This window comes from Patagioenas fasciata, chromosome 3 (assembly GCF_037038585.1).
Source record: "Patagioenas fasciata isolate bPatFas1 chromosome 3, bPatFas1.hap1, whole genome shotgun sequence".
Taxonomy (NCBI): Eukaryota; Metazoa; Chordata; class Aves; order Columbiformes; family Columbidae; genus Patagioenas; species Patagioenas fasciata.
This window is the reverse complement of record NC_092522.1, coordinates 119202284-119214454: the sequence shown is the minus strand read 5'-3', so window position 1 is coordinate 119214454 and position 12171 is coordinate 119202284. Positions and strand designations below refer to the sequence as shown.

Here is a 12171-nt window from a genome sequence, read left to right as displayed (position 1 = left end):
AAATCATAGTAACACTAGTGGTGCTTAATTATTAGGATGTACTACTTCAAAGATCATACAGAGTCCTTTTTCTGAGTGATACAGTTCTGTTGCTTGCACAGTGTTTCCATCAAATGATGACTTTTGTGACACTGCTAGAGTCAGTGAAGTGCCACTTGGATGTGATGCTGCACAACCACAACTCATGTACTAAAATCTTTCTTGTATCGTGCCTTGTAAGAATACATTAGTGGGTTATATCAGGAAAAGACAGCATCTTCTGCAGTGTGTCTCTGCCAGGGTCAGAGTACAGCCTCTTACATCAATTTACGTTCCAAATGTGAGTGGAGGGAAGTAAACAGTCTGATAACCACCATCGCAGCTTCCTGAGACTTGAAAGTAACTGAGACTGCTTGTTAGTCAAACCAGAGCAAAATCATTTGGCTCAGGCTTCCTCTGGCTTTGTCCCTTCCTTAGGAAAAGTAAAGTATTCAGGGCTATTTCTAATGCCAGTATTATTTAAAGAGGAGCAGTGGGATGCAGGAAACAAAACACGCTGTTGTGTGCTAAAGCTTCAGTCTTGTTGGGTCTTTCAGTAGGCAGCAGAGACAGTTCAGTTTTGCTGATTTCTAAGGGTGATGGATGGTAAAACTGGGAGAGATCAAATACTGGCAAAAAAGCACAACATCCAAAATACAAAAATAGATAATCAACCCACCTGTTGTAACGTTGATGTCTGAAACTGTCATTTCTGCGTTTGAAATATTAGTTGAAACTGGGAGATTAAGGTTTTTAAAATACTCTTTGATCGGCTCCAGAAAAGATGAATCTGTAAGGCTTACTTCAATGTCAACGGTGTACTCCAGAGGGGGAAGATCAAAAGTAAGCACTGAAAGAGAAATAGCATGAGACTGCAAAGCTGTGTGTGAGGGTAAATCATAAATTGATGGCTTCTGTTTCAGCATTTGGGCTCTATTACTGTCTAATGGCAGCTTAGTGTGTCATTCTGCTTAGGAAATCTTTTTGGTTCCTACTCAGCAGATATTCTGCACACCTTTCATCTGCTGCTTGTCTGACAAAAACTACATTTCTTTGGTCTCAGAGCAAAAGGAAGCTGATATAAATGACATAATATATACAGAGAAAAGCTGTCTCACCCTTTCTCTCCTTTGACTCAGAAAGAGGATGGGTTGACTGACAACCATAAACTGAAGCCATACAGGATTATCTGTTCTGCTAAGAAGCTCATGTTTTTTTCAATACCATGTATTTAATCTTGTATAGAAGCTGTGCTCATACATGTCAATCGCTGATCAGACAAAGGCTTCCACCTCTTTTGTTTGTGCCTTTACTACTGTAATGGTTCTGGCTGCGGCAGAGTTAAATTTCTTCATAGTAGCTTGTATGGGGCTATGTTTTGGATTTGTAATTTAAACAGTGCTGATAACACAATGTTTTAGTTATTGCTGAACAGTGCTTACACAGCACAAAGGCTTTCTCTTTTTCACTCTCTATCCTCCCAGCAAGAAGGCTGGGGGTGCACAAGAAGTTGGAAGGGGACACAGCTGGGACAGCTGACCCCAACTACCCAATATGATGCCACACACCATATCACCTGCAGTGTGACATTCACACCACGTGTTGCCACACTCGGTGATAAAAGCTGGGGGAAGAAAAAGGAACAGGGGACACTCGAATTGATGATATTTGTCTTCCCCAAGTAACCCTTAGGCGTGATGGAGCCCAGCTTTCCTGGAGATGGCTGAACGCCTGCCTGCCCATGGAAGGTAGTGAACAAATTCCTTATTTTGCTTTAGTGATTTATCTGTCTTTATCTCAACCCACGAGTTTTCTCACTTTTACCCTTCTGATTCTCTCCTCCATTGTACTGGGGGAGAGCGAGAGACTGGCTGTGTGGTGCTTAGCTGATAGTTGGGGTTAAACCACAACAGCTACCTCCTCCTTGATGGTCACAGTTCGGTACCTCAGGAGATACTGTCTCCAATAGTGATATCACCCTTGGCTTCTTAAAAACCTGCTCTGTTACCAAATATTTGTGTACGTACTGTTTCTCTTCTGCCTGTGCATCTCTGGCTGTAAAATTTCCTCTCCTAGTGCACTGTCAATCTGTGGGGAAAAAAAAGAGTGAAGCTCTGTGAAAAAACAAAGTGAAGCTTCAACTGCTATTCTTGGCATGAAAGAATTACCGAATAAAATACCAGTAGAGATATTTTTTTTCCCTTCGCCAATCTTTGCCTCTCCCCACCCTGCTTTTCCTCTTTAAACAGAGTATTTATATTTTCCAAGCAGGGAAATGTTAACCACCAGATGAAGGATGTACTGAGTTTGCAGGTGTCTCCCAGCATAGATCTGCAAGGTAGAAATTCTGTGTCTGAGCTGCAAACTGGCTACTGGGCTGATGTTGTTCTCTCAGTCCTGGGCCAGCCTTGCAAACTGCTTGGGAGAGCTGGCCACTCAGCCTCTGAATCCAGAAAATGGACTCATAATACCCTTTGCTTTCCTCTTTGAGCTTCCAGCTCTGCAGCAGCAAAGCCAGCCTGAGAAGGAGCAGAAAAGAGGTTGAAAAGCCCTGGCTCCAGCTCAGGCGCCAGGTCAGCTATTTTGTGGGCCATCAATAGCACTGTTGACCAGGGCAGTGGTGGCACAAATTCAGTACGGCTGGGTTCATGCAGGGTGCAGCCAAGTGAGACACAGACCATCTTATTTTTTATAGCCATCTCCTAAAAATACATTGGCACCACAGTTAGCAAGAAAAGCTAAAGCGCAAGCAAAGACGCAGGCAGGAAATTTGCATCTTTGCCAGTTTCTTGAGTCCTACTGGAATCTTTATTTACAGAAAGGGTGAATAGCTTGGCAACTCTTAAGTCGTCTCTTTATATAAAGGAACCGTCTGGCGTGTGATTAGAGCTGGGCTTTGCATCACAGCTGTGCTGGCAGAGAAGATCCCAAGGTGCGTGGGCATTTTCGTACTGCTCTTTCACCTTAGAGGGCAACTGTGAGAGTCACAGAAAGCCCCCTGTGATCCACGTCTTCCTCCAGGTTTGGAATCAGTGGTTTCCTTTTTCATTTATCCTCCCAAACAACTGCTGGGTAGTGCTATGTTGTTAAATACTTCACGTATGTCATGCCATTAAATAATGACTCATTTGCAGGGTGTATCATGGATCAACGATGCTAAAAAATACAGTGTTAGGCTTTTCATGAAAATGTGCAAGCACTGAGATGGAGACAGTTTATAAAAAACAGTTCAAACAAGATACTTTGTCACTATTAGACATTTGCTGAAAGGCAGATGAGGCTACTGGAACCAGCTCTGTCTTGGTTTGCTGAGACAGGGGATGGTGGTAGAAACAAGTTAAGGAGTTCCCACCTTCCCCTTCATGTGTCCTTTCCCTTTTACAACCTGCTTAAAAAAGCATATTATGTTCTGACTGGTCCATCAGAACTAAGGTCCCTGTGGCGCTGGGGGATGAAGATAGATGTTAGGATCCATTTTGGCTTCATAGAGTTCACGATGTAAGAAAAAATAAGTATTTTCTGGTCCAATAATAATTGTGATAGACCAAGAGTTGGTAAATTTTTGCGACATCTAAACACAAGTCATTCAGGAGTGGCATTTTGATCATGTGTACTTGTCCTACTGTGGAGACAGCAGTGAGACTCCTGTCACCTACCTGTGCCTGAACTGGTTTGTTGACAGGTCACTTCTAGGGAAGATTTATTTGGTTTCTCTCATAGAATGGATAAATCCTGTCAGGAAGTGCCCATGTAGCTGTTACCGAGGCTTAGCCACGGGGACAGAAATTTAAATCCTTTACAGTCTAACACAAGTGAGAAATCAGAAGTTTTGCTCAGTTCCTTCTGGAGAGGCTTTAAGACTGGGAAGCAAGAAGAGCCCAGGTCCTGCTTTTCTCCATCTCTTTTACACACTGTGAAGACTCTGTGTTCAGTTTCCCCACCTGATCTTTTACTGACTTTTAATGACTTGTGGAGGTAAAGGATTTGCGGATGTAAAGGAGAGCTACAGCAGGGTGCTACAAGCAGAGACCAAATGAAAACCCATGGGGTTGGGAAAGGATACTCACTATATAGTGGATTAATGGATTGAAGCTTGAGTCCTGTGCTGTCTGGCAACATGCTGTGACCAGTAGAAATAGGCAGTGGAGACCTGCAGTAGTCAGGGATGGCATTTTGTCTGGTGACTTTGCTGTACAGCCTGAAAAGAGAATGAAGCAAAATGCTCAGGGAATTTTCAGCTGACTCACACCATAGGAAATACCACCATGCTCTACAAGAACAGTATGTTTAGATGAGTATGTTCAGAGTGGATAACGTCAGCTTGATTAAAATAATGAGCTTTGGTACAATTATTATTGTTTTGCATTGAAAAGGTTGTTCATACAACCCAGCCAGAATCTCAGGATTTGAAAGGCTGTGAATCACCAGGTGAAAACAGAAAAATCTACATCTCTTGAGATGTTAATGAACATTGGCAATGGCTGTTTATTGCCACCACTGGTGGTGCTCCCAAGTAGACAGGGTGCTTTGCTGTGACTTTCCTGCTCAAAAGAGCCCATGACAGGAAATTATAATATGAACGTGATATGTGGTCTCACCGTGTGACAGGACTGAGGACAGCAGCAGCTTTATAGCCAAGTGATATAATTGATGTCACTTATGTGGGTATCCAGCAGGGATTTGTCTGGGTTTCTCACCAGAGGTGGTTCCTAGAGAGATTCATCTGTGTGAAGCTTCACCTGGACACTAACCTGGTTACAAGACAGGAGGCAAAAGTAGGAAGAAATTATTTGCTTTTCCAACAGAAAAATGTTATAACCAGAGCTCTGCCAAAATGTGCATGTAAGGTTGTGTCTTACCTTCTGTTCTCATGTGGAAAAGGCAGTGATTAGTGATGCAACACCATGGAAAACTTTAAATGATTGAGACTAACAAAAGCCAAGTCTACCTATGGAGATCTGCAGAGGGATTGCAGGTTGCTGAGAGACCAGGTCATGAAATTAATGAAATTCAGCATTGATAAGTATAAGGTAGACAGAAATTATCCTGACATCATGTATTATGTGATGGACTCTGAATTGACTATTACCACTCAAAAATGGGGTCTGAGGAAATGTCAACTGAACTCTGAGAATCATAGAATCACAGCATCATAGAACAGTTTGGGTTGGAAGGGACCTTCAAAAGTCATCCAGTCCAATGCCTGCCACGAGCAGGGGCATCTTCACCCCAATCAGGTTGCTCAGAGCCCTGTCCAGCCTGGCCTGGGATGTCTCGAGGGATGGGGCAACCGAGGAGCAATTGAAAAAGGAAAATTAATTTTGATATATTCTAGTGTAACAACAGAGGGAAAACCAATAAACAACAACAAAACAAAACAGAAAAACTGTGCTATAGAGACGTTTCAGCTGATGCAGTATGGCTGCTCACAGAATCACAGAATGTCAGGGATTGGAAGGGACCTCATAAGCTCATCCAGTCCAATCCCCCTGCCGGAGCAGGAACACCCAGCTGAGGTTCCACAGGAAGGTGTCCAGGTGGGTTTGAATGTCTGCAGAGAAGGAGACTCCACAACCCCCCTGGGCAGCCTGGGCCAGTGTCTGTCACCCTCACTGAGAAGAAGTTTCTTCTCAAATTTAAGTGGAACCTTTTGTGTTCCAATTTGAACCCATTACCCCTTGTCCTATCATTGGTTGTCACAGAGAAGAGCCTGGCTCCAACCTTGTGACACTCACACTTTATATATTTATAAACATTAATGAGGTCACCCCTCAGTCTCCTCTTCTCCAAGCTAAAGAGCCTCAGCTCCCTCAGCCTTTCCTCATAAGGGAGATGATCCATAAGATGCTCTTATGAACCTATGTAGGAATAACCAGAAATCGAGACATTTCATAGATTCATAACATCCTTCCCCCCTGCCCCAAAATCCAGTGGATGAATGGCTGACAGAATTGGGGGAAAACAACAAAAAAAAAAGGTAAGAGAAAGGAAGTGTCTCTTCAGTTTCCTGGGACTGTCCATCAGTATATCCAGCATTCCACAAAAAAGGCTATTTTGCTGTTTTGAAGACATCATCCACTTGTGACAACCTCAAGTCTTCCATGGATCTGGCTGATCCCAAGACCAAGATGGATCAAAATGAATCAAGAAGGAAACATTGCCAAGTTATAACCTGTGGCACAAGTCTTTGAGATAGTGGCTTAATAATAGAAACACTAACAAAACAAAGATTTCTGATAGTTTTGTATGTGCAGCATATGCTCACAGCACATAGTACAATAGCTTAATCTGTACAAAGAATTTGTGTTTCATTTGTTACAGTTAATAAAAGGAAAAAATATCATTAAACAAAGTTTATGATGAGGTTAAACAACATCTGCTACAGTTTTGCATATATCATTTGCAGTGCCAACAAACTTGCATTAATATTCAAACGTTGTGGGTCAGCGTCTATTTTCAAACACATCCTTTGTGCAATCATGTAGTTGAGACTAAACGCCACATTAATTGTATACATAATAAACAATATAGAGGACAACTCATATAAATTAGAACCATGCTGCTACTTGGGATTCGGTAGCTATTTAAGAGTCTAAAATTTCCAAACCAGTATCTAGAAAGACAGAAAACTAGTAAACAAATATCAAATTGCAAATAAGGAAAAATATAATGTCCTTCTCAAGTAATGTGGCTGCTCCCCTTGTTCATTCAATGTCTTGCTGAAAACAGAATTGCTGTAAATTTTTCAGCAAGCAATCTCCCAAGTATCTATCTACCCTGAGTTGGTAAAACAGAGGATATGTGGACACATCCATCATTTGTCATACAAACTGTCTCCTGGAAGGTAATAAGTATCTTTGATTTATAAGGCCCAGAGAGCTAGAGAAGCCCAGGTTTGCTACTGAATCTCTTCTTCTCCACAGCTCTCAGGCTGAAAAATGTTGTTTACAGCTAACTCTAAAGCGCAGAAGATTCCTAGAGGTAAATAGCAAGGTCGCACTTTAACTCAGGACACAGATGATCTACATGACCTTCTTTCTACTTCTTCTCTAAGTTTCTCTTTTTCATACATGTTGCAAAATATTTACACCCTCTCTTGAAAATCCACCCACCACAATAGTTACCATCACATATATTTTAAAAAATAATGAAAGCACATGGAAGTATAATGTGGTTTACCTTCTCAGGTGATTCAAATAGAAGATCTTCTAATTAGATCCATCTTAAGCACCCTCTGCTTCATACTGCAGCCCAGGCTGCTGTCTCAGAGGGAAATCAAGACACAGGAACTTGTATAATCAGCTGAACATGTTATTACTGCCCAGAAAACAAGTCACCACTAGGACCTGCACGTAATTTTCAAGTCCAAGGCTGATCAGAGATGCCGCTACAGAAAACCCACAAGGCATTTTAAGAGGAAATATTTCCTGATACTATTCATCAGGTAGTACTCATTATTTCTCCCTGCACTGATCTAAGTCCTTCAGTGTCTTATCTGCAGATTAGTTTATCAAGTGGACTAACTTGTTCCACTGCTGTTACTCACCTGCTTTGTTCTAACAAAAGAGGGTGTTGAGGACTGAAAACAGTGAAATCGTGTTTTGTAGCTATGGTAAAGTGTTTGTGGGCTTTCATTAAAATGCCAAGGGAGGAAAACCCCAAAGTCTTCCTACCTGAGCTGGCAACGTACTCACTGTGGGCTGGACCTGGCGTTGGTGCCCTCAGAGAAGCTGCACAGAGATGCAGACCAATGACTCTGACGGAAGAGCAAGAAATCCCCAGAAACTGGGGGAAACTCTGATGTGTTATGTCTATTTGGACCTTGAACAAATTCTGGAGCCAGAAACCCAGTGTACAAAAAGGGGACATCTCTCCAGAGAACAATGGGGCGATTGTTCCTACAGTGTTTGATCACAGATGGTTTATCAATGGAATTTGTTTCCATATTAGTGTGTGTGAGACTCATGCAGTGTCTGTGGAAAAGCCTGGGATTTAACTCATATTATTATTCAGGCAATAGGTCTATAGAAAGAGTTCCTTTTCCCCTACAGACTGGAAATGGTCTCTGTGGAGATTCTGCCTCCTAATAACAAGTCCATGGAGGGCAATAGACTCATGGGATGTACCCCAGGACCTCCAGAGCTACCATGCAGCAGCTGAAGGCCACGTGGGACACACCAGGGCTTGCCAAAAGGGCACACGTCTCCAAGGTAGACAACTGAGTAAAGCTGTAAATGCCACTCATTGTCACACAGCAGAAGGAAAACAGAAGTTGAAAAGTCAATAAGGTGCCTGATAAAGTGACATGTCTTTCCCACTTTGACACTACTTCCCAAACTCAGGGTTTGTGACACTGGGGCTGGTCCAGCAGTTGCAATAGGGTCATGTTGCCAGCTGACATGGACTGTCTCAGGGCAGCAGGAGTGACAGCTGTCACAGCAGCATTGGGCATAGTTTGGGTTACCTTTGGTGTTAACTGTCTAGAGTAGTAGTGGTTGTTTTTGCATCACAGGGCCAGGTCTTGAGTTCTCTATCAGCTGCGGTGTGTTGGTTGCTCCATTTCTAAAAGCCCTAAGACATGTCACAGCATTTTGTTTCCTGCCAGGTGTGATTCATAGAAAGCAAAACGCGTGTTTAGAAAAGTTTGCCTTGCAGCCTTTGTAGGTGCCAGCAATTACTAAGGATACTGAGGATATCACAATATGTAATTTTAAACTTCTCTCCAGTGAACCAACTGGAGGTTGCATTGTCCTTGGCAGCAATACAGCCTGTTCCTGCTCTTTCTCCTGCAAACCTGGTCACCTGCTCCTCCCCACAATGTGGTGAATCAGCCCTCAGCCTGCCTTTCTTCAGCAGTTTTGAGGCGATGCAATTGATGTGATTGATGCCCTCATTGCCCATAGAGTTTGTTCCCACTGTTGCAGTGACACCAGTCTGGTTCAGGAACCTGAACAAGCAGAAGAATGAGGCTACATCTACAGCACTAAATGCAACCACCTTTCTCTCTGCAAGCAGAATGGGCAAGAATGTCAGAAAGGTGAAAAGATTCCTTAAAAGATGGTGTCTGCTCCAGACGCTGGGTTGTCAGATGAGAAACCTTGGTTTGCTTTGCAGGCGAATCTGAAAATTGCACAATGTCAGAGCATAAGGTATGTAATCAACTTGGTATGTGAGCACAGGGAAATGTCCCGATCATCCTGCTGTTTTTTCCTGTGTGCATTCATCATTTACTGTCATGTCACCAGAAACGGTGAACTTCCTGGATTTTAAACTTTTAAAGCTTCAACCCCAGAACACTTTAAGTTTCAGCATCTGAGACTGCACTTAGAGAGCAATCACAGGCTCAAGAAAGCAGGAAAAAGGTGTTTTAGAGGACGCCTGCTCTGAACGAGCAGCACTCATCCAAAACAAGGCAGAGCTGCACTGACCCTGTAATTCACTAGAAATGTGCCACTACAAAAACACAAGAACACATTTCATCTTGCGTGAACAAAATAGACCAGGGTGACCTTCCCACACAGGTGCAACCTCAGAGATTCTGTTCAAAGCAAAAGTAAATGTGGAAACAACTTAGAAATGGAGTTTAACAAGATACAGCCCTCTTGATTCACCCATCTTTATTGCAGTCCTGGCTGTTAACACTTCAGTGTCATCTCTAGAATCTATCCTGGGCAATTTGTGTAATCAAATCCCACTGTCACTTGTATCCCAAACTCAGAAAAAGATAGCAAAACCTCTCAGAAGCTGCATGCAACACTGTAGGTTCTTACACCACTTGCTGTTCTTATTATTTTTGAGTCTGAATTTTGCATGGTCAGTTCGTCACAGAGATATGTTTCAGAAATGGGAGGACAGAGTGTATCCTGAGCATATTGGAATTAACAGGTAGATTACTTTGAGACAAAAGGTTTTGAGATGAATCTGTCGATGTCTGGTGCTTCATTTATTATCTCACTCACATTATTTTATATTGTTTTGCCTGTTCTAGCCTTGCAGAAAATAATCTGGAGGGAGTCTTAGCCAATTGCTACCTAACTCCACTCAGCTGATGCTATTGAAAATAAGGATAATTTCATTCTAAAGTTTATTAACAAGTGTTTTTTTTTTTTTTAATTTAAGACCTAGAAGGTAACAAAAGTACTCTACTTGTTGCTCTTGATGCCTTGGCTGGAGAGGTGTGTCTGGATGTTGACGTGTTGGAGAGCATCCAAAGGAGAACCACATGAATGCAAAGACATGAGCAGAGGACGACCTTGTCGATAGGAGGTTGTTTGGTTTAGATAGGACAAGACTTGGGTAAGGACACAATAATGGTCTGTCACTTGGTAAAGGGTCAACATAAATGTTCACGACAGCTGGATGAAGGATGCTGTGAAATTGGACAATCTGAAGTAAAGATAAATATATTGGCGAATATGTAAAATGTGTAACTGTAAAGGTTAGAAGCACTGAATTAGGCTTCTCAGGGCAGCTGCAAAGTTCTCTTCAGTGGAGGTTTATAAGAAAAGACTATAAAACTGCTGACATGGAAGAGAGTCCTTGTTTCTGCCTCTTTGTGTGTTTGTGGTGATGGGGCACCAGGTAGGTAGTTTATTGACCTCTTCCTATTACCTCTTTTTGTCTCTCTACACTGTTTCAATTTCTGTGCAATGAATGAGTTCAAAGGCCTTCAGAGGAGACATGCAAGACCATCAATCTGTGTACTCAGAGCTGTGTTTGGATTCTGCTATATCCATCTTTGACAAGTTCCAAAATTTCTTTCTGGATGACTCCAGCACAACATTCCCACTGTTTTAAGCACAGAGGAGCTGAACTGTATCTACAGCCTTGTCAAGGGTTTTCCCTAAATGATATTCCATAGGAGGAGTCTGGTTCACACTCTCTTCTACATCAAGTCACATTTTCCATCCTTGCTTATGAAGCATGAACATTTCCTTGTTGGCTTTATGACTATAAATTCCTCTATTGCTCTGTAAGCCTTCCCATGAATTGTTGATGACCTTCTGACATACTCCAACAGTGTACATGGAAAATGAAAATAATTTAGTCCTAGCTATCTGAAGATCAGACTCAATTCATACCATGACCAAGCAGGGCTTCCTATGAGAAGAAAATAACTCTGCAAGTCTGATTGCGAGGCACAGTAGCTGGAATAGGAATAGGAACCAGTCAGCCAGATAATTGAAAGTACAGAAAATACTGTCCAGCTGAACGGTCAAATTATGACATCCTTCAAGCAGCTCTAATGTTCTAAGAGCAGCCAACAGAACTTTCCATGACCATTTTGAAATAGCATGGGTAAGTACGTCATCCTAGCCCTGCCGGAACAGTTCACAGTTAGACTTGCTGCTTGTCAGTGGAAAACACCAATCTGCTGGATCAGTGAGGGTATTCAGACATGAATAAACATTAATTGTGATTGATAGCTATTGACTAAGCAGTAATTCAGGGAAGAAGGAAGATGTGAAACAGTTTGCCACATTTGGCAAGACATTAGCACTGTCCCGGTTGCTGGCTAACTGCACAGTGGACCTGTCCTGGGAAGGTACCACACCAGCGCTAGACCTCTGGCCTGACTCTTTCATGGGACTAGGTAACAAAGCTCACCAGCCCTTAGAGACATTTCACTGTGTTGGGACAGGGAAGGACTACCGAAGGCTAACTTTCTGCAGAGTACATATCTCCATCTTTGGCAGGGAGATGATGCCCATGTAGCTTATGACTTCGATGACCTTCCTAGTGTAACGTGGTGCAGAGACACCTGGGTTGTACCAGATCCAGAAGTAATATGTAGTGGACATGCTGTATTATCCCTTGCAGCAGGGCTTGGTAGCTCATGCCTGATGGCCAGATTGCTTCTAGAGGCTCTCACAGCCCTGTGGCTTGTTACTTGGGTTCCTCAGCTCAGGTAACCTATTCACTCAGCAGAACCTGACTTATTCCACCTTGTCCTTCTGTTTGACTCTCAGATTTCCACTCTCTTGTCTATTACAGGTAGACACACCTGGCAGCCTCTCAGTGTTCCCAGCATTGTCTTCTTTCTAGAGTCTTTGGGACATTTTTCATTTGATACCAGAGTTAATTATGAGATTTCCTGGTCTGAAGCACAGTGTCCAGTTCCCAAGCTGCCCAGTATGAGAGAGACATAGACAT

At 42.6% G+C, this 12171-nt stretch overlaps 1 protein-coding gene across 2 annotated transcripts in view; it reads right to left on the bottom strand.

Moving 5' to 3' along the window:
• Positions 1-12171, bottom strand: part of ADGRF5 (adhesion G protein-coupled receptor F5) — a 46472-nt gene that overhangs the window by 24861 nt on the left and 9440 nt on the right. For both annotated transcript variants that reach the window (XM_071807122.1, XM_065835351.2), the window contains 4 exons: positions 4617-4769; positions 4086-4216; positions 2046-2106; positions 698-868 (listed from right to left, as the gene is read on the bottom strand). In XM_071807122.1, coding sequence (XP_071663223.1) covers positions 698-868; positions 2046-2106; positions 4086-4190 — 337 coding nt within the window. In that variant the 5' untranslated portion in view covers positions 4191-4216; positions 4617-4769. The remainder of the gene's footprint in view (positions 1-697; positions 869-2045; positions 2107-4085; positions 4217-4616; positions 4770-12171) is intronic.